This window comes from Chrysemys picta, chromosome 1, assembly GCF_011386835.1.
Source record: "Chrysemys picta bellii isolate R12L10 chromosome 1, ASM1138683v2, whole genome shotgun sequence".
Lineage (NCBI taxonomy): Eukaryota > Metazoa > Chordata > Testudines > Emydidae > Chrysemys > Chrysemys picta.
The window spans coordinates 60,477,318-60,500,834 of record NC_088791.1 but is presented as its reverse complement, the minus strand read 5'-3'; the positions used below and the strand labels follow the sequence as shown (position 1 = coordinate 60,500,834).

The 23,517-nt window shown below is 44.4% G+C and overlaps 1 protein-coding gene across 1 annotated transcript; it reads left to right on the top strand.

The window, feature by feature from the left end:
* The first annotated feature begins 9,629 nt into the window (after positions 1-9,629).
* Positions 9,630-11,272, top strand: LOC135973686 (uncharacterized). Its single transcript, XM_065557967.1, has 2 exons — positions 9,630-10,170; positions 10,770-11,272. Exons 1-2 carry the CDS (start codon positions 9,630-9,632, stop codon positions 11,270-11,272), a joined length of 1,044 nt encoding a protein of 347 aa, XP_065414039.1.
* Positions 11,273-23,517: the final 12,245 nt, after the last annotated feature.

The window sequence follows — 23,517 nt, the reverse complement described above, 5'->3', positions numbered from 1 at the left end:
TACTTGTTTCTCTGTAGCTGTCATGATTCCCTGTACCGAACATACAATGTGAAATTAGAACCTTATATTTGGCATTTCCTGAATGTGGCTGAGATTATAATTCATAGATTCTAGGACTGGAAGGGACCTCGAGCGGTCATCGAGTCCAGTCCCCTGCCTGCATGGCAGGACCAAATACCGTCTAGACCATCCCTGATAGACATTTATCTAACCTACTCTTAAATATCTCCAGAGATGGAGATTCCACAACCTCCCTAGGCAATTTATTCCAGTGTTTAACCACCCTGACAGTTAGGAACTTTTTCCTAATGTCCAACCTAGACCTCCCTTGCTGCAGTTTAAACCCATTGCTTCTGGTTCTATTCTTAGAGGCTAAGGTGAACAAGTTTTCTCCCTCCTCCTTATGACACCCTTTTAAATACCTGAAAACTGCTATCATGTCCCCTCTCAGTCTTCTCTTTTCCAAACTAAACAAACCCAATTCTTTCAGCCTTCCTTCATAGGTCATGTTCTCAAGACCTTTAATCATTCTTGTTGCTCTTCTCTGGACCCTTTCCAATTTCTCCACATCTTTTTTAAAATGCGGTGCCCAGAACTGGACACAATACTCCAGCTGAGGCCTAACCAGAGCAGAGTAGAGCAGAAGAATGACTTCTCGTGTCTTGCTCACAACACACCTGTTAATACATCCCAGAATCATGTTTGCTTTTTTTGCAACAGCATCACACTGTTGACTCATATTTAGCTTGTGGTCCACTATAACCCCTAGATCCCTTTCTGCCGTACTCCTTCCTAGACAGTCTCTTCCCATTCTGTATGTGTGAAACTGATTTTTCCTTCCTAAGTGGAGCACTTTGCATTTGTCTTTGTTAAACTTCATCCTGTTTACCTCAGCCCATTTCTCCAATTTGTCCAGATCATTTTGAGTTATGACCCTGTCCTCCAAAGCAGTTGCAATCCCTCCCAGTTTGGTATCATCCGCAAACTTAATAAGCGTACTTTCTATGCCAATATCTAAGTCGTTGATGAAGATATTGAATAGTGCCGGTCCCAAAACAGACCCCTGCGGTACCCCACTCGTTATGCCTTTCCAGCAGGATTGGGAACCATTAATAACAACTCTCTGAGTATGGTTATCCAGCCAGTTATGCACCCACCTTATAGTAGCCCCATCTAAATTGTATTTGCCTAGTTTATCGATAAGAATATCATGCGAGACTGTATCAAATGCTTTACTAAAGTCTAGGTATACCACATCCACCGCTTCACCCTTATCCACAAGGCTCGTTATCCTATCAAAGAAAGCTATCAGATTGGTTTGACATGATTTGTTCTTCACAAATCCATGCTGGCTGTTCCCTATCACCTTACCACCTTCCAAGTGTTTGCAGATGATTTCCTTAATTACTTGCTCCATTATCTTCCCTGGCACAGAAGTTAAACTAACTGGTCTGTAGTTTCCTGGGTTGTTTTTATTTCCCTTTTTATAGCTGGGCACTATATTTGCCCTTTTCCAGTCTTCTGGAATCTCTCCCGTCTCCCATGATTTTCCAAAGATAATAGCTAGAGGCTCAGATACCTCCTCTATTAGCTCCTTGAGTATTCTAGGATGCATTTCATCAGGCCCTGGTGACTTGCAGGCATCTAACTTTTCTAAGTGATTTTTAACTTGTTCTTTTTGTATTTTATCTGCTAAACCTACCCCCTTCCCATTAGCATTCACTATGTTAGACATTCCTTCAGACTTCTCGGTGAAGACCGAAACAAAGAAGTCATTAAGCATCTCCGCCATTTCCAAGTTTCCTGTTACTGTTTCTCCCTCTTCACCAAGCAGTGGGCCTACCCTGTCTTTGGTCTTCCTCTTGCTTCTAATGTATTGATAAAAAGTCTTCTTGTTTCCCTTTATTCCCGTAGCTAGTTTGAGCTCATTTTGTGCCTTTGCCTTTCTAATCTTGCCCCTGCATTCCTGTGTTGTTTGCCTATAATCATCCTTTGTAATCTGTCCCAGTTTCCATTTTTTATATGACTCCTTTTTATTTTTTAGATCATGCAAGATCTCATGGTTAAGCCAAGGTGGTCTTTTGCCATATTTTCTATCTTTCCTAACCAGCGGAATAGCTTGCTTTTGGGCTCTTAATAGTGTCCCTTTGAAAAACTGCCAACTCTCCTCAGTTGTTTTTCCCCTCAGTCTTGATTCCCATGGGACCTTACCTATCAGCTCTCTGAGCTTACCAAAATCTGCCTTCCTGAAATCCATTGTCTCTATTTTGCTGTTCTCCCTTCTACCCTTCCTTAGAATTGCAAACTCTATGATTTCATGATCACTTTCACCCAGGCTGCCTTCTACTTTCAAATTCTCAACGAGTTCCTCCCTATTTGTTAAAATCAAGTCTAGAACAGCTTCCCCCCAGTAGCTTTTTCAACCTTCTGAAATAAAAAGTTGTCTCCAATGCAGTCCAAGAATTTGTTGGATAGTCTGTGCCCCGCTGTGTTATTTTCCCAACATATATCCGGATAGTTGAAGTCCCCCATCACCACCAAATCTTGGGCTTTGGATGATTTTGTTAGTTGCTTAAAAAAAGCCTCATCCACCTCTTCCACCTGGTTAGGTGGCCTGTAGTAGACTCCTAGCATGACATCTCCCTTGTTTTTTACCCCTTTTAGCCTAACCCAGAGACTCTCAACACTTCCGTCTCCTATGTCCATCTCTACCTCAGTCCAAGTGTGTACATTTTTAATATATAAGGCAACACCTCCTCCCTTTTTCCCCTGTCTATCCTTCCTGAGCAAGCTGTACCCATCCACACCAACATTCCAATCATGTGTATTATCCCACCAAGTTTCAGTGATGCCAACAATGTCATAGTTGTATTTATTTATTAGCACTTCCAGTTCTTCCTGCTTATTGCCCATACTTCTCGCATTTGTATATAGGCATCTAAGATACTGGTTTGATCTTTCCTCCCAGTTTTGTCCTGACCCTCCTTTCTCTCTGCCAATATAGCCCACGCTCCCTCTCGTTTCTGACCCATCTCCCCGGTCTCCATGTTCCCCACTTACCTGTGGGCTTTGCTCATCTGTCCCCGTCGAACCTAGTTTAAAGCCCTCCTCACTAGGTTAGCCAGTCTGTGTCCAAATAGGGTCTTTCCTCTCCTTGAAAGGTGAACGCCATCTCTGCCTAGCAGTCCTTCCTCGAATAGCATCCCGTGGTTTAGGAAGCCAAAGCCCTCCTGGCGACACCATCTTCACAGCCAGGCATTCACCTCCATGATGCATCTGTCTCTGCCCGGGCCCCTACCTTTGACAGGAAGAATTGAAGAGAATACCACCTGCGCTCCAAACTCCTTCACCCGTACTCCCAGAGCCCTGTAGTCACTCTTGATCTGCTCAGTGTCACACCGCGCAGTATCATTTGTGCCCACATGGATGAGTAGCATGGGGTAGTAGTCAGAGGGCTGGATAATCCTCGACAATGCCTCCGTAACGTCTCGGATACGGGCTCCCGGCAGGCAGCATACCTCCCGAGATGAAATGTCAGGGCGACAGATGGGCGCCTCCGTCCCCCTCAGCAGAGAGTCTCCGACCACCACTACCTTACGTTTCCTATTCGCAGTGGTGGCAGCAGACCTCCCAGCCTTAGGGGTACGAGGCTTCTCCTCCTTTACTGTAGGGAGTGATTCCTTCTTTCCTGTATCAAGAAGAGCATAACGGTTACCTATTACCACGGCAGGAGGGTTCGGAGCAGGGGTGGAGCACTGCCTGCTGCCAGAAGTAACCAGCTGCCAGTGTCCACCCTGAGCCATCTCCTCCTCCACCAGTGGTGTATCAGCAGTCCTGTGTACTGGGACAGCTACCTCAGCTGTCTCCACATGGACACTGTCGAGGAATTGCTCGTGGATTCGGATGCTCCTCAACCTAGCCACCTCCTCCTGTAGCTCTCCCACCTGCTGCCTGAGAGATTCCACCAGCAGGCACCTCTCACATTGGATGGTCCCCCCCAGCCTGGATATCAGTAAGTGGAAATTGCAAGTTACAGTCTCTGCAAAACCACACCAGGATCTGGGTAGAAGCATCCATGCTCAGGTGCTCTGTCTGGCTACAGGCACAGGTGGAGGAGACAGAAGCAGTGCTGGCACAGGTGTTGCGGGTCTTCCTAACCATCGTAAGCCTCCCTCTGTCAAACTCCTGTCTGTAGCCCCCTGTCCGCTGAAAGGGTTGTTTAAGCAAGAAGTTTTGAATGTAGTTGGTTTATAGGTATTAAGGGGAATAAAGAGAAAACAGATAGAACCGGCAAGGGACCCTCGCCTCCTTCCTGCTCCCTTCCAAACTCCCTTGCGAAACTCCCTGTTAGCAGCCCCTGTTCGCAAAAGCGAAAAAGATAATGAACATATATGCACTAACTTATTTATTATTTGCAATCAGCAGTATTGGGGACATGAAGGAATGCAAGTAGTCATTCAAGGTAAAGAGAGATATCATCACCATTTTCCAGTTCAAGCACTAATATCTCAACACATCAAAGACGGCAACAGTGTCAGCTCAGGTTGCCAAACTTAGGCAAACAGGGATAATACTAAATCTTCTACTTCACTAAGCAATTTTTTTTTAAAAGACAACCAAGGCCTATTGTAGACAAGAGAAGAACTGAACAGCTTGCAGGTGGTGTTTGCATGAATGCTTACAGTCTGTGCTCAGCTAATTTGAGTCGCACCGTGGTGTCTTTATTTAGAGCAGATTGGCACAAGTACCTTCATACACAGCAACTAACCTTCATCAGTTTTCTCCAATGGACAAGAAAATTCACTTTTTGCCCAGTGTTTCATCTGAAAAAAAAAAATCCTCATTGGCAAGAGATGCTTTTATCTCAGGGAACAGTGAGATTGGGAAGAAAGCTGTAATTCAAAGGTTAAGCGTACCTGCTGCATGACGGAGTAGCTTTCTGTCTCAGTATCTTGATGAAGTTTTGCAATAGTGATCAACGCTCTATCACAAAAGGACCACCCTAACTGGAACAAGTCCAGGAGAAAAACAGTTACTTAAAATGAACTCATTCAGAGCTCTTCTCACATGTAGAAAATATGCACAATTGTATCAACATCCCAAACTAGAAGTGTTCAAAGTTCCCACACCTAGGGTTTCCCTTAACTCTCCCATCCAACTACTGACCTAGTTGAACTGTGCTTACTTTTTCAGATCTGACAAGGTCACAGAGCAAGGTGGTAGAACTAAGGTACTGTTCATACCTCTGGTGCTTTGAGTCTGGTGCTGCTTTCCTGATCTAAACAAGGTTAAAATGCCTTTTGTGTAGTTGGAAGTACATTTGTTTAATGTACAAAGAATCTTATACTTTACTGTGAATTTTGTATTCTCTGTGGTGTCCAATTTGGAAAGGTGGTGTGTGTAAAAGACAATAAGTGCAATATTTAGCCTAGCAGACCATGCAAACAGTGTATTATACGGTTTGTAAGCAAGCTGTGTATATCGGGAAGCTTTAAAGAATGCCTCAATGTTTTCTTATTTTACCCTTGATGTATTGCACTCTTGATTTGCAGGGAATACACCTTTTGAAACACTTAAACCCAAAGCCACAAAGATATTTAGGTGCCTAATCCCAGCCACTGTGATCCACAAAACCACCATGCCTCCTCCCAGCCATTTTGTTTTGATTTAAGCAAGTGCCCAATTCATTCTCACAAGAAATGACTTAGGTGCCTAAGCCACCTGGCTCCAGGAGAGGGGTTTCTGGTAATGGATCACTAGTAGAGGTAGGTGCCTAACTTTCTGAGGGGGTAGGATTTAGGACACACCCCTCTCATCAGCATCTCCCATTGGATAGCTTAGGTGACTCCACATCTAGCGTGCTTCCTTTTGTGGACTGCATTCTAAGGTGTCTCTCTCAGCTGATGCACTGTATAAGAAGCCTAGCATATCTAATTCAGACTTTGTGGATAGCATTATTGTTCCAGTGATTTTCTAGGCACTTAAGTCCCTTTGTGGATCTGGGCCTTAGTGTTTTCCACATAGGGAAAAGCATAGTATAAAAATGTTATACACCCTATTTGCATTTCAAAACTGGTAAATCCCTGAGGTTTTCAGAATCTTTCAAAGGGATAATTCATGCCCTCCCCTCCTGATAACTTCAGAGGGAGTTAAAGGATCTCAGTCTGCAGTTTCCAAGAGATGTTCTGAACCTTACTGAATACAATCCAGACCTTCTTTTGAAAACCTTTCCATTAGTCATTTCACCTCCACGAAGGCCAATAATTAAAAAAGTCTGGTTCGCCATTGCCTTATGTAGCCACTTACACTTCTGTAAAAGAGGCATAAAATGATGCCATCCTGATTTAAAAGCATCTTATGCCCATTTTACAGATGTATGTGACTACAGTGCAAGCAATGGGCTGGACATTGGCCCCCATATTTTATCTGCTCTAGAAGCATACAGAAAGTGGGTTTAACTGGTCAGTTGCATTTTCCTCTTGTAGGTGTTGCACACACGCCATTATCTGTCCTCTACACCACTCTTCTCAGCCTCAGATTACTCTGAACAGTCCTAAAGATGCTCAAAGTTGCTCCTTGGGACAGGACCAGTATGGGTGATCAAAGGATCAGGAAACTGCAAATATGGCTTACACCTTTCCCCTCAATCTGCAAAGGGCACAGAGAAGCCAATCTCCAGGATCTGGCCTGACACATTTTCCTCACTAAAAGGAAGCCTGTGCTTTACACTGCAGAAGTTAGGTTGGCAGAGTGCATATCGTGTATGGAGGCCGTGTGTATACAACAGGCTATTTATCCCTTCTCCTTGCTACCCCCACACAATCACCATATGCTTTCTTTGGCCCATACACCTATCCCACTTCCATCCCCTCCAACAAGATTCCCATCAGCATAATTACATATTATATCCTTTCTGTTTTGAGCCCCTCTATTTTGGAGATGAGTTTTAGTTCAAGATGGCTTCTGTTGCAGAATGAGCCTCACACACACTGTGCTGTCTTCATAGAATTATAGAAATTCAGGGATGGAAGGAATCTCAAGAGATAATCTAGTCCAGCCCCTTGTGCTGAGGAAGGGCCAAGTAAACCTATATCACCTGATAGGTGTTTGTCCACCCTGTTCTTAAAAATCTCCAATGACAGGAATTCCATAACCTCACTTTTTATAATTACAGGGTAAAAATGAGACAGAAAGCAAATTTTCAGTAATAGTGTGCTGTGACACTTTTGTATTTTTCTGTCTGATTTTGTAAGCAAGTAGTTTTCAAGTGAGGTGAAACCTGGTGGTATGCAAGACAAATCAGACTCCCGAAAGGGGTACAGTAGTCTGGAAAGCTTGAGAGCCACTGCCTTTGATCATATTTGTTGCAAACCTGAAGACCCTTGTCCTGCACCCTTTCCCAAGACCAAACCCCTGTCCTTCCCCTCTCAGAGGCCCCATCCCCCCCTCCCTCTATCTCCCCCACCCTCACACACTTTCACTGGGCTAGGGCAGGCAGTTGGGGTGCGGGGTGCAGGCTCTGGGATGGAGTTTGGGTGCGGGCTCTGGGAGAGAGTTTGGGTGTGGAGTGCAGACTCTAGGCTGGGGTACGGGGTTGGGGTGCAGGAGTTGGAGGTCAGGGGGCTGGCACTTACCTCAGGTGGCTCCCAAAAGTGGCCGGCACACCCCTCTAGCAGCAGCTCTTAGGTGGGGGACCCAGGAGGTCTCTGCGTACTGCTGCCCGCAGGTACCAGCCCCACAACTCCCATTGGCCACAGTTCAAGAACCAGAGGCTCCTGACCCTTTTAAATCACCTGGACCCCTGGGCAATTGCCCCCTTTGCCCCCAACCTCCTGTTGGTGGGCCTGGGTTCTGAATTGCTTAATCAGTTCCTTAAACACCCTAAGATGAATTTCATCAGGCCCCACTAACTTGAAGACATCTATGTTATCTGAATGTTCTTTAACCTGTTCTTTCCCTATGCTGGCTTGTGTTCCATCTCCCTTGTTGTTAATATTAATTGTGTTGCGTGTCTGGTCACCATTAACCTTTTTATGGAAGATGGAAGCAAAATAGGCATTAAACAACTCCGCCTTCTTGATGTAATCAGTTATTAGCTCTCCTTCTCTGCTAAGTAGAGGATCTACACATTTCTTCACCTTTCTCTTGCTCTTAATGTATTTAAAGAACCTCTTCTTATTGCCCTTTATGTCCCTTACAAGGTGTAACTCAGTCTGTGCCTTAATCTTTCTAATTTTGTCCCTACATGATTGTGGTATTCATGTGTACTCCTCCTTAGAATTTCACCCATGTTTCCAATTTATTGGATTCCTTTTTGAATTTCAGATAATCAAAGACCTCCTGATGGAGCCATATTGGCCTCTTACTAATCTTTCTATCTTTCCTTCACATCGGGATAGTTTTCATTTGTGCCTTTAATGTTGTCTCCTTGAGAAACTGCCAGCTCTCCAGAACTCCTTTATCCCTAAGATTTTCTTCCCTTGGGACCTAACCTAGCAGTTTTCTGAGTTTGTTAAAGTCCATTGTCCTTGTTCTGATGCTCTCACTTTCCCCTTTCCTTAGAACTATGAAATCTATCATTTCATGATCACTTTCAACCAAATTGCCTTCCATCTTTAGATTCACTTCCATTTCCTCTCCATTGGTCAGAATCAAATCGAAAATAGCTGGGACCTGGGGTTATTTCCTCCTCTTTCTGAAACAAAAAGAGGTCTCAAAAAGCTTGTTGCAAATTTTGTGTATTTCTGTATTACTTTTCCAACAGCTGTCCAGGTAGTTAAAGTCCCCTATTAATACCAGGTCTTGTGTTTTGGATATTTATGTTATTTGTTCTAGAAATGCCTCATTCACCTCCTCATCTTAATTTGGTGAGCTATTGTAGACCTCCTACTACAGCATCACCACGATTTTTTACCCCTTTTATTTACCCAGAGATTTTCAACTGGTCTGCCTCTCACCTCAGTCTGTACTCAGAACAAGTGTGCATATGTGTATATATATTCTTTATTTATAATGCAACAGCTCTTCCCTTTTATCCTATCTGTCCTTCCTAAACAAGCTATGCTCATTTATACCAATATTCCTGCCATGACACTTATCCCACCAAGTCTCTGTGATGCCAATTAAGTTATAATTTAGGTTATGTGCTAATACTTCCAGTTCATTCTCCATACTACTTGCATTTGTGTATAGACAAGAAGATAGACGTGCCCCAGAGGTACTCATTAGTTGACTAGCTCTCTTAGGCCTGGTATACACTACGGGTTTAGGTCGACTTTAGCAGCGTTAAACCGAATTAAGCCTGGACACGTCCACACAACGAAGCCCTTTCTTTCGACTTAAAGGGTCCTTTAAACCGGTTTCTTTACACCACCTCTGACGAGGGGATTAGCGATAAAACCGGTCTTTGCGGGTCGGAATTGGGGTAGTGTGGACGGAATTCGACGTTATTGGCCTCCGGGAGCTATCCCACAGTGCTTCATTGTGACCGCTCTGGACAGCGCTCTCAACTCAGATGCACTGACCAGGTAGACAAGAAAAGACCCACGAAGGTTTGAATTTCATTTCCTGTTTGCCCAGCGTGGAGAGCACAGGTGACCCGGCAGAGCTCATCAGCACAGGTAACCGTGATGGAGTCCTCCCAGGATCGCAAAAGAGCTCCAGCATGGACTGAACGGGAGGTACGAGATCTGCTCGCCATATGGGGAGATGAAGCAGTGATAGCTGAACTCCGTAGCAGTAAAAGAAATGGAAAAGTATTAGAAAAGATCTCCAAGGCCATGAAGGACCGAGGCCATAACAGGGACACACAGCAGTGCCGCGTGAAAATTAAGGAGCTACGGCAAGCTTACCACAAAGCCAGAGAAGCAAACGGAAGGTCCGGGGCAGAGCCGCAAACTTGCCGCTACTACGCGGAGCTGCATGCGATCCTAGGGGGTGCAGCCACCACTACCCCAACCGTGTGCTATGACTCTCTCACTGGAGAAACACACAGGGAAGACGGTTCGGGGAACGAGGAAGATGACGATGGAGGTACTGTAGGTAGCTCACAGCAGCAAGGAAGCGGAGAAACCGGTTTCCCCAACAGCCAGGATATGTTTGTGACCCTGGACCTGGAACCAGTAACCCCCGAACTCACCCAAGACCCTCAGGGCACACAGGAGACCTCTGGTGAGTGTAACTTTGTAACTATTTGTAAACATTACAAAAAAAAAGCAAGCGTGTTTAATGATTACTTTGCCCTGGCAATCGCGGCCAGTACATCTACTGGAAAAGTCTGTTAACGTGTATGGGGATGGAGCGGAAATCCTCCAGGGACATCTCCAGAAAGCTCTCCTGGTTGAAATGGGGTGATTTTATTAAGGGCACATTCAGAGGCGCCCGTTCCTGCTCTTCTGACCAGAAATGTTCCCCGCTGTTAACCACGCGGTGGGGGGAGGGGTGAAGTGATCATCCCAGAGAATCGTGTGTGTGTGTGTGTGTGGGGGGGGGGTTACTTGTGTTTGTGCCGCATGTTAACCGGGAAACCGCAGCCCCCTCCTTTTACATTGAAACCCCATTTTAAATGGACAACCCAATTCATCCTTGATATGGGAAATGCGCTGCTGTTTGCAACCTTTCCCGCATGTTAAGAAGGTTAAAAAAGCCAAAACACTGTGGCCTACGATGGCTGCCTGCAAGCCGAAATATGCGACCTTGTAATGAAAGAGTGTACCCATTGTTCTCTAAAATGTGTCTTTTTTAACCACCTCTCCCTTCTCCTCCACCAGCTGCAAATGTTTCTCCTTCGCAGAGGCTCGTGAACATTAGAAAGAGAAAACGTAGGACGAGGGACGAGATGTTCACGGAGCTGCAGATGTCCGCCCAGGCTGATAGAGCACAGCAGAATGCGTGGAGGCAGTCAATGTCGGAGATGAGAAAAGCCCAATATGAACGAGAGGAGAGGTGGTGGGCTGAATCGCGGGAAGAACAGAGCAAGTGGCGGGCTGAAGACGATAGGTGGCGTCAGCTTGCAGACAGACGGCAAGAGGCAATGCTCCGTCTGCTGGAGCATCAAACTGATATGCTCGAGCGTATGGTTGAGTTGCAGGAAAGGCAGCAGGAGCAGAGACCGCCGCTACAGCCCCTGTGTAACCAACAGCCCTCCTCCCCAAGTTCCATAGCCTCCTCACCAAGACGCCCAAGAACACGGTGGGGGGGCCTCCGTCCACCCAGTCACTCCAACCCAGATGATCGCCCAAGCATCAGAAGGCTGGCCTTCAATAAGAGTTAAAGTTTTAAAATGCAGTGTGTCCTTTTCCATCCCTCCTCCCCCACCCATCCCAGGCTACCTTGGCAATTATCCCCCTACCTCTGTAAGGAACTAATAAAGAATGCATGAATGTGAAAAAACAATGACTTTATTGCCTCTGCAAGCGGGAGGGAAGGGTGGGGTGGGGTGGTTGGTTTACAGGGAAGTAGAGTGAACCGGGTCGGGGGGGGGGGTTCGAGGGTTCATCAAGGAGAAACAAACAGAAGTTTCACACAGTAGCCTGGCCAGTCACAAAACTCGTTTTCAAAGCTTCTCTGATGCGCACCGCGCCCTGCTGTGCTCCTCTAACCGCCCTGGTGTCTGGCTGCGCGTAATCAGCGGCCAGGCGAGTTGCCTCAACCTCCCACCCCGCCATAAATGTCTCCCCCTTACTCTCACAGATATTGTGGAGCGCACAGCAAGCAGCAATAACAATGGGGATATTCTTTTCGCTGAGGTCTGAGCGAGTCAGTAAGCTGCGCCAGCGCGCTTTTAAACGTCCAAATGCACATTCCACCACCATTCGGCACTTGCTCAGCCTGTAGTTGAACAGGTCCTGACTCCTGTCCAGGCTGCCTGTGTACGGCTTCATGAGCCATGGCATTAAGGGGTAGGCTGGGTCCCCAAGGATCACGATAGGCATTTCAACATCCCCAATGGTCACTTTCTGGTCCGGGAAGAAAGTCCCTTCCTCCAGCTTTCGAAACAGAGCAGAGTTCCTGAAGACGCGAGCATCATGTACCTTTCCCGGCCATCCCACGTTGATGTTGGTGAAACGTCCCTTGTGATCCACCAGGGCTTGCAGCAGCATTGAAAAGTACCCCTTGCGGTTTACGTAGTCGGTGGCTTGGTGCTCCGGTGACAAGATAGGGATATGGGTTCCGTCTATGGCCCCGCCACAGTTTGGGAATCCCATTTCAGCAAAACCATCCACTATTGACTGCACGTTGCCCAGAGTCACTACCCTTGCTATCACCAGGTCTTTCATTGCCCTGGCAAATTGGATCACAGCAGCCCCCACCATAGATTTGCCCACTCCAAATTGATTCCCGACTGACCGGTAGCTGTCTGGCGTTGCAAGCTTCCACAGGGCTATCGCCACTCGCTTCTCAACTGTGAGGGCTGCTCTCATCTTGGTATCCTGGCGTTTCAGGGCAGGGGAAAGCAAGTCACAAAGTTCCATGAAAGTGCCCTTACGCATGCGAAAGTTTCGCAGCCACTGGGAATCGTCCCATACCTGCAGCACGATGCGATCCCACCAGTCTGTGCTTGTTTCCCGGGCCCAGAATCGGCGTTCCACGGCATCAACCTGCCCCAGTGACACCATGATTTCCACATTGCTGGGGCCTGTGCCTTGTGAGAGGTCTATGTCCATGTCAATTTCCTCATCACTCTCGTCGCCGCGCTGCAATCGCCTCCTCGCCTGGTCCGGGTTTCGCCTTGGCATGTTCTGGCTCTGCATATACTCCAGGACAATGCGCGTGGTGTTCATCGTGCTCATAATTGCCGCGGTGATCTGAGCGGGCTCCATGATCCCAGTGCTAGCTATGGCGCCTGGTCAGAAAAAAGGCGCGAAAGTAGTATCTGATGGACCAGGAGAAGGAGGGAGGGAGGGAGGGAGGGAGGGCCGAGTGACGACATGGCGTACAGGTACAGGAACAGGGAGAAACACAAACAACTGTCACACAGAATGGTCCCCCCAAAGATTAAACTGGAAACCCTGGGCTTAGCAGGCCGTTGATTTCACGGAGGAAGGGGAAGCAAATGAACACAGAACAAATCTATTTTTTACATCTTAAGGTGGCAGCCGACGGTGCAGCATGAGTGACAGCCATACCAGTATGACGATGACGGATACCAATCATAAAATACCATCATCTGCCAAAAGGCAAGGGGCTGCTTCTGTGTAGCAATGCAGCCCCACGTCTGCCAGCCCCACGTCCGCCAGCACCCAGCATTGCCCTCGGCCTCTTCTGGGTGCTTAGCAGACAATACTGGGCAATTGGCAGAAAATAGTATATTACGACTGGTAGCCATCATCATCGAAACAGTAGCATGTCTGCCCAGGTGGCCATGATTGACAGCCATACCAGTATGACGACGATGGGTACCAGTCATAATATACCATCGCCTGGCAAGGGGCTGGTGCAATGCAGCCCTACGGCTGCCAGCCCCACGACTATCACTCATGCTACACCGTCAACCGCCAAAAGGCAGTTAGCAGCTGCTGCTGTGTAGCAATGCAGTCCCACGTCTGCCGGCACCCAGAGGACATATGGTGATGGTAAGCTCAGCTGAGCTGAGCGGGCTCCATGCTTGCCGTGGTATGTTGTCTGCACAGGTAACCCAGGTAAAAAGGTGCGAATGTATTGTCTGCCGTTGCTGTGACGAGGGGGGAGGGGCCTGACGACATGTACCCAGAACCGCCCGTGACACTGTTTTGCATCATCCGGGCATTGAGATCTCAACCCAGAATTCAAAGAAAAGGCGCGAACCGCTTCTCGGCTCTCTGAGCTGTGGCGCAAACGTAGTATCTGACGGACTAGGGGAAGGAGGGAGGGCGGGCCGAGTGACGACATGGCGTACAGGCACAGGGAATTAAAATAAAGAACGGTGGCTGTGCATCAGGGAGAAACACAAACAACTGTCACACAGAATGGTCCCCACCAAAGATTAAACTGAAAACCCTGGGCTTAGCAGGCTGTTGATTTGACGGAGGGAGGGGGAAGCAAATGAATACAGAGCAAATCTATTTTTTACATCTTAAGACGACGGTGCAGCGTGACTGATAGCCCTCGGCATCTTTCTGTGTGCTTGGCAGCAAATACGGGGCGGCGTATGACGATGGTCTTCAGGCCTATTGCACAATCGGCTGCTCGGGGAAGACTCTGCTAACGTGCGATGACCCGACTTGTAATAGGACGGCTAATAGTCGTAATACACCATTTACTGCCAAAAGGCAAGCCCCACGGCTGCCAGCACCCAGATCGCCGATGAAGGCTACCAGTCTACTGCACCGTCTACCGCCAAAAGGCAGTTAGCAGCTGCTGCTGTGTAGCAATGCAGTCCCACGTCTGCCGGCACCCAGAGGAAATATGGTGACGGTGAGCTGAGCTGAGCGGGCTCCATGTTGTCTGCACAGGTAACCCAGGTAACCAGGTAAAAAGGCGCGAATCTATTGTCTGCTGTTGCTGTGATGGGGGAGGGAGGGGCCTGACGACATGTACCCAGAACTGCCCGCGACACTGTTTTGCATCATCCGGGCATTGGGATCTCAACCCAGAATTCCAAGGGGCGGCAGAGACTGCGGGAACTGTGGGATAGCTGTGGGATAGCTGCCCATAGTGCAATGCTCTGGAAGTCGACGCTAGCCTTGTACTGTGGACGCGGTCCGCCGACTAGAGCACCTAGAGCATTTTATTGTGTGGACACACACAATCGGCTGTATACAACCGATTTCAATAAAACCGGCTTCTATAAATTCGAACTAATTTCGTAGTGTAGACGTACCCTTAGTCTCATTTTCCTAGCCACTAGTTGCCCTCATCTTACTAGCTCCTAGGCTAGGAGCCTGTGTGATTTTCAAAGCCTGAGCCCCACACAGCTGGAATGGACATCTCAACCTCTCTCACTCAGCCACCTCTAATCACTGGCCTAGCTCAGTCAAAGATGACACTGCTTTCACTCGGACACTTGATGTTTGTTCTCTTGTTTGTTGCATCCTTCCATCCAGAAGGAAAGACATTCTGAAAGTATATGGAGAAAAAATATAACTTGTAACTGGTTGCTGAGGAGCATGGTGGCTATTTCTTTTGATGCAGGCTGTTCCTCAACTGCACTCTGGAGTCCAGGCAGGCAGCAAGTTACTGGGCTCCAAGAGCCTATCCCATGAAGGATCATGAAGATGGAAGGCTAGGATTTAATGTCTTGCTCTTGTTTGTCACTTATGCAAATTGCATATATTTAACTTTTTAAAAAACTTTTCCTTATAAATCATTCCACATCCTGACTGTAGCAGGACCTTACCCAGTCTGCCTTCAGGCCCTGTCACTGCCTCAGTTTTCCCTTCTTCCTCAGTTAAGGAAACTTCATACTGTGTGGGCTCTCAATACTGCTCTCCTTCTGGGTGTGGTTCATTAACATAAAACACTCAAACACTTGCAGGCCTTTCCCTTAGGGTTAATTAGTCAGTTTAGAAATTGGCTTCAGTAGACTGCCTGCCTCCAAGCTCACTGTACTTTGCTAGTTTAGCTCCTCAGCTAAAACATATCCCTTACAATGCTTTTACCTAGCCCCTAAAAAAAGGGGGGGGGAGAGTCAATTGTGCCCCCAAATGACCACAGGCTGCCTTTTATCTTGCAGAAGCCTTGGTTTAGTCACATGTTCCCACCACATGACCCATGTCCTCTCATTCTCTTCACCTGGGGAGGTAGGCTACACCTGTCACTTGTCCAGCTGAGTCCCTACCACTTAAAGGGCCATCTCACTGTATGAAACTGATCATTTTTACTATCTCTGAATTTCCTCCCTCCCTCTTTAATATCTTTCTTACAACAAGGTACGCAGAAAAGAACATAATGCTCCGTGTATACTCACACCAGTGCTTTGTAGAGAGGGACTATTGCCACAATGCTCTGTTATGCTTATGTTCATTGGCCTTGTTTTCTGCCATGTCTCATTGTAATGCTTAAACATGTTTTCAACTATCTGCTATACTGAATTGAATCAATATGAAGTCAAATTAATGGGAAAGTATTTCTTATTCCACTAGATAAAAAACCATATTCATTTGGAGATTACAAGATATGTTAAGATAATTGTTTCCATATAAGAGTTTTGTCTGCTAAGATATTTGGCACTAGATATTGTAAGAGCCAGCTGTCACCTCATCCAAAAAAACTAATGAAGCTTCAGAAGGTTACAGGTTAGATGGTGAAATGTATACTAAAAAAAGGAAAAGCTTGGAATCCATTTTTTAAAAATAGCAAGCAGTGATACAAGTACAGCCAGGACCAGATCAAAGGAAGATATTAGAAGTGACAGGAAAGAATAGTAGAGATTGAAATTATTTTGGAAAAATAAGAGATTGACCCTGGGGAAAAGAAATGTATACAACAGAATAAATAGTTTCCTTGACACTGTTCTACCACGTGGATCTTGCAGGGTTCACTTCACTCTGTATCACTGCCTCAGCTGGTATATTATAGCAGAAAGCTATAGTTAACTATGCTGCTGTTTTCTTCACTTCGTTTCAAAATGAGACTGGGGCTTGGGTAATGGCTAGGTGGCTGAGGCTCAACCCAGGAAAAAAAAAACGGAGGTCATGCTTGCAGTGTGAGGGTAGCAACCAGAGGAACAGGCAGAGATGATGTCAACCCCTGAGCTTGAGACAGTGCATCTGCTATTTGTTTCTCCTGCTCACAACCAAGAGGTGCTGCTCTTGGACAACCAAGTATCACTTTAACAGTTATGTGCATTTAGATAGCATGGTGATAGGTGCCTTGGAAGTACCTATAGAAAGATTATAGACATCAGCTGTTGCTAAGACTGCATTTATTTGCACTTTTCATAAAGGCTCTGACCATTTCTGGTGACTGAGTGGTTAAGGCACTCAACTACAGTTCTGAAAGTCATAGGTTTGAATCTTGCTCTATCTCACACTGAAAGGCCACCTTCAGTTCACCCAACTGCAAAATGCATACCTGGGTAAGGCGGTCAAAGGTGGTTGGTATGCTTCCTGGGGTTCTGTTAGTTAGCTATGAACCTGATGCAGCTTAACCACATCAGTCCAATGAGATTGGCTCAGGGGAACTTTGATTATTATTTATGTCTTTGTCACAGCTCAGTTGCACTATTGTAATACATTCTGCATAGGGCTATATTCTTCAGTGTCATTTGGAAACTCCAGTTAGTGCAGAATATAGCTGTCTGCTTGTTAAGGTTTTGTGCAGAGAATATATTGCACCATTGCTCTGAACTACATGTTAATATTGGGCTGTAATTTAAGGTGTGATCTTTTACATATAAAGCCCTAAATTGTTTGGGCTTTGGCTATCAGAGTCTGATTCTATTCCTGAGTCATACCTGTCACGCTGCTTGGAGTGGCTCATGACTGTGTGTGCCTACCTCAGGGCAGACTGTCAAAAACAGGGCAGATGCCCCAAACTGGTGGTGTGTTCTATAATTAGATTTCACCAAGCCACTAACAAATTTGAACTCCTGGATCACCTTAATAATGTTACCATGGAATTGCATACAGTCCCCTTAGACTCTCCAGTCTATCTTGCCACACGGACAAACTGAAGTTAGTGATAATTGGTTACTTACATCAAAAATCACACAATATTCAAGTTGCTTCCAGTTCCAAGAGATCAGTCACTTACCCCAGATCAACTTGTACCCCAGATCAACTGGTACTCTGGATCTTACACCAAAGAGAATGCCAGTAGCCAATTCTGTAATAAACTATTTACATGTTTATTGACTAGAAAAAAGAAATAAGAGTTATTTACAGGTTAAAGCAAGCAAGTGTACACACACAAATGAGTTATTACATAAATCCTAAGAGTGACAGAGTTGTAATGATCTGTCAGTTCAAAGAGTAGTTTTGGGGGGACCCAGGGGTAACCCCTTGGAATTTCTGCCTCAGTTTAGAGTCTCTGGACCTGTCAGAGTTTACACAGTGAAAAGAGAGAGAAATTTTTCCTTTGACTTTGTTTTATTTCTTTAATTCAGCTTCCAAGTCCACAGTATGAGCTTCCTTGCAGGTAGCTTTTCAAAGGTGTGGTAGGGCAATTCACAAATTATTTGTATTGTGATGTTCCTTGATGACCTTCTGATTTTGATAGTCCTTCTGGATGGATGTGGGGGAGAAGGGGAACAGGGTTCACAAGTGCCTGGGTTCACAAGTTCAGAGCAAACATTTTCAAAGTTTGAAAGCAAAACTTACATATTTTCTATAGCATGGAATACAGACATTACATGTGAGATCAATACATTCAACAATTAATAAGCATTTCATAGAGGCTAAATACTAAATACATTCTTATAGGACAAATACCTATTTTGAGCAAAACTAACATACAGATGAGTCTGGGTCTGATTTCAAGCTATGAGTTTATTAGTTCTTAGCTAATGCCTGAGGTCATGACAAGAGCTGGCACCTGGTTTGCCAGCATCACAATACTATGATAGGTACCATCAGAGGTTCCTGAATTAATAACCCCCAATATAAACAAGGAGTTGCTGGCAGAATGTTCCATTCTAGAATCTTGATTCTGAAAGTCAATTCCCTCCTTAGGCTGACAGAAATACAGATTGGCTGACCTCAGGGCATGCTGGACAACTCATCTTATTACATGGGCCTTTTTGGGCAGAGTGGGTTGAGGGCTTCAGATTCCTTTACCATGAGAATTTGTTCATATATTATGGACTAAAATGAACTGAAAGGCTCAGCCCCACGTGATGGATAGTGCATAATAGAACCAATCCAAGACTCTTAATTCCTTCCCTACTTCCCTCCTGCACCTGGGGGAAACAAATTATGGCAACTCATTACAGATTACAGTCTACTTCCCATCTTGAACAGGTCAGCTTTTCTGGCTATTACATTAAGGTGAACAGGAGTACTTGTGGCACCTTAGAGACTAACAAATTTATTAGAGCATAAGCTTTCGTGGACTACAGCCCACTTCTTCGGATGCATATAGACTATATATATATATATATAGACTATATATATATAGACTAGATGTCTATATGCATCCGAAGAAGTGGGCTGTAGTCCACGAAAGCTTATGCTCTAATAAATTTGTTTGTCTCTAAGGTGCCACAAGTACTCCTGTTCTTTTTGCGGATACAGACTAACACGGCTGCTACTCTGAAACCTACATTAAGGTGGTGAACCATGGTTTTAGCAGCAATACGGTAGGGAGATGGAGAGGCATATCCACAGTGTAGGGGGGCTGTGCTCCACACCAGACCTGGACCCAAAATCTGGATAGATCTTACATGACTACATATGGTGGGAGCAGTGGGTTCACAGGACCTTATTCCCCCATAGTCCCCAGCATACCAATGCAGCCCTATACATTCTCAAACCTGGGGGGCCTATGTATACATTTTTTTTACTCAATCTGTCATTAACAGTGATCTTTTATGAAGGATAATTATCCTAAGATGTCAGTTTTGTAGAAGGACCTAGAATCTAAATCGATTACTAAAAGTAGTACACTTCATCGTGTTTTTCAGTTAGACTTACATTTGCCTTTCTTAAGGTATAGATTTACAGATAGTCTTCTAAACAGAAAAGCTGAAATATTAAACATGTTAGGCAATGCTGAGATATATCCTGGCCCTACTGAAGTCAATGGGGCAGGATTTCCCTGTGCTGAATAAAATTAGAATTGTGAGGCTATTTAAGTGTCTGCCCCTCAAAACACTATACATGATGAAAGCATGTCCACTTCTCACATGAAAATTAAAGGTTGCTTATGAACATACTTAGAGAATCTATTGGTAGCAATTAATTCATTAAACAGGTATCCTTTTCTCTTTCATTACTTATCCAGGGACAGGCTTTTAGGTGCTTAACTATTGCTTTTGGTTCCTCATCTAAGATCAAAAATATTGGCCATGACTTATTGAAACTCATACAAAATGGATTAGATCTAGTTCCATTCTTCAACCTGGAGCAAAACTCTCGTGAGGGATTCCTGTTTCCCATGAAAAATATTTTCCTCCCAATTATTGGCTATTACACATGGAAAATAGAACAGATGCATATTGCATTGGATAAAAAACAGAAGCATGCATTTCCATCACATGTAGCTTACATTTCAAGCAACAGTAAATTATGATCTTCTTAAATTGGAAACCATAACAGATGGTTATAGGTGAGTTAAAAGTGGTGTTCCTTTAATATAGCTTATCCTGCTTAGTGATCTCTCACTATAACAGCTGTTTTATTCACAGTATCAGTTTATTTGTTCCATTAAAACAGACTGAAGGAAATGGGAACTGAGGCACGTTTTACTACATAGATGGATTACCTGTAACAGGACTTCACTGTAAAATTCTTTCCTTGTCTACTATGAGAGAGAAGTCTGCAAATGCAAGGTTCAAAAGAATTCTCATGTTGCAATGACAAGAATGTTTTTTCCCCAAATCCTGCTTCTCTGAATTTAAAATGGAATATATTTACATGTATATACACATGGATTTAAGCATGATATGTCTAACTAATACAAAATGCTATTGAAATGATAGCCAGGTGATACCCTTGTTACCAGGCAAGGATGTCTCATAACTGTATATAATGAATATCTGTGCTTATTTAACTAGACCTGGAATAAACAGAAGGATAACATTCACTGAGGCTTTTAGTATGGAACTAGAGCTTCAAAATATACCTTGCCTGAAGTACACATGTTAAAAATCAATGTTTAAGAACAAATTTCTTTAACTATATTACAAATAACTTGGGTCAGAATCAATTTATTTCATGGGAACACTCCCAGGTTAATTATACTGTCAGCAGAAACTCCTTTATAAAGCATTTTCAGATCTACCAATGAAAGGTGCTATATAAGATCTCTGTATTATTAACTATTATTATTATTACTTATTTTTTCTGGAATTCCAAAGTAGGTGTCCAGTGCAGGAACTTTCTCTCCAAATACACTTATATGAAAATAAAATTCAATCCAGTATCTATAACTTTTGTTTTCCAGAATTTGTTGTAATAGCTCCATAACACATGATTGGCTGGAACTCCCATACTTTTGAAATTTTGGGAGCCACTGATACTTACCTCTTTTATCTTCCCCTATACCTGAAGCGGACTGCAGGACTGCTCCAGTTGCAACACATAAGTATCACAACCATGAAACTGAAAGAGTAAATGTTACTAATATTGGAAGGGTACACCTAGATAGTAATATTCTAATAAAGTGGAGTGATTACAATTTACAGCAGAAAGAAACTAAGCCAGGACTCCTGCAGAGTTTCAAAACTGCATAGGAATTCTACCCATGCCCTTTCTCTAATTATGAAGAATTTATCAGGTAACCAGGAATACTCTTGAAAGTAATATTTGCACATAGCACTCAAATGTTCCTTGTTCTCCCAGAGCAAATGATGTGTCCATTATAGCTCAATATACCCCTATGTCCTAGTTATCATTTGGGCTTAGAAAATGCAACAAAGGTTGCAAAGATTTAGAAAGCATGACCTACAAGGAAAGGTTAAAAAAACCGTCTGTTTAGTCTTGGGGGGTGGGGGAGAAGAAAGAAAAAAAAAGACTAGGAGGGGACCAGATAACAATCTTCAAATATGTTAAGAACTGTTATAAAAAGCACAGCCATCAATTGTTTTCCTTGTTCTGACTTCAGTGGACATGAACTAATCAGCTAAATCTGCAGCAAGGGAGGTTTATTTTAGATATTAGGAAAAATGTTCTAACTATAAAAATAGTTGAGCTCTGGAATAGGTCACCAAAGAAGGTTATGAAATTCCCCATCATTAGAGGCTTTTAAAAACAAGTTAGACAAACATCTGTCAGGGATAATCTAGATATACTTGGTCCTGCCTCAGTGTGGGGAGATGACTTCCGTGGCCTCTTGGGTGCGTTCAAGCCTGAAGTTTCTATGAAAAGTTGGATCTTTAAATCAAGATAGATTTACTAGCAAAAAGAAAACTTCTAGCAGAGAAATGCTAGTCACTTTTGACATCTATACAGTATCAAATAGTTGGTTGAATCCATATGAAGTGTATTTAAAATTCTCCTCTTCTAAAAGCCACATATGCAAAACAATCAGTAAAAAAAAATTCTCTTTGCTTGAAGAAGATATATAATCAGAATTATAATGGCAATTTTAAATTATTGTATCACTGTGTCCCATTCACCAGTGTAAAATGGAGTTGCACCGGCATAAAACTGCTGTAATGTAGTGGTGAATGGGACATGACTTCTCTCTTTTCTTCTTTGCACACAAAATACACCAGTGGTGAGATTAAGTGCTGTTCCTTTTAAATTTGCAACGCAGTGGTAGAAGAGGGTAACATGTCTTTCTGAATCTGAGCTGCTCCAATTAGGCTCTGCTATGGCAGCCTCCCTGGACTGCCCTATGGGTAACAACACGGTGCAGAGTCCCTGCAGTGCTATATGCTGTACACCCACGCCCAGAACTTCCCCCTGTGCCAGGGGTCCTCAGTGTACAGCCTGCAACTCTCTCCCTCAATTCTTGCATCTGGAGAATTATTTCCCTACCAGACCCAGGGCTTTTAGAACCACTTTCTGCCATTCCAGCCTTTTACCCAGTGGAAAGGGACCCTAGCAGGGGTAGGAATCTCACCAAGTCTTCTTTTTCTGTTTCTCATATGGAAGCGCCTATGCCTCTAATCATTTTCACTTCTTTGTACTTTTATCCATTTTTGTTACATTACTTTATTCTTAACAAGGTGGACAAAACTGAAGGCAGTAGTCCGATGACATAATATACCATTCATTTGCCCAGCTACATTATAACTTTATGTTATTCTCTATCCTTTTCTGAATACTTGATGGAAAGCCAATATTCTTCTGCACCAATGCCAATGAGGGCAGTTATAAAAACTTTACTGTGATATTCCAACCTGTATCAGTCATCCAAAAGAATTAGCTCCTAAGACCCCTGTGTTGCAATTCACTGTGTGAAGCTGTCTGGCTGCAGCTCCTTGCTGTAAACTGCAAGCAGCAGTAGCAGCTTCACATGGTTATGATATAGCCTCACTGGAATTCAGTATGGACTCCCACCTTGAACGGTCCCTTGCAAATTTTCTTTCTTTCACAAAAGTCAGTATGGAAGGATTTAGGCTTCTTAAATCCCTCAAAATTGCATCCTCCTACCTCATGCATGGTCCTTTGACCTCAGCTCTATAAAGCTTCTGTAAAAGTGTGCCTCCTTTTGCATACTGGACATGACCGCACCATTGCAGTCTTGCTATCAACTGGTGGAAGACTGCAACTTGCCAGGATCGTCTAAGTATTGAATTGTTTGTGACAAAATCAACCCAAAGGATGTTATGAATACACTGTAACTTTCAGTATTGAAAACTGAAAAGTTTCCTCTCCTCAGCTGCTTTTAATGGCTGGATTTCTTCCCCATATAACAGAGTTGTCCTCACTACTGTCATCTCTTCCCCGTATAACAGAGTGTCATCACTCATATCTTAGTTGTCACACTAAT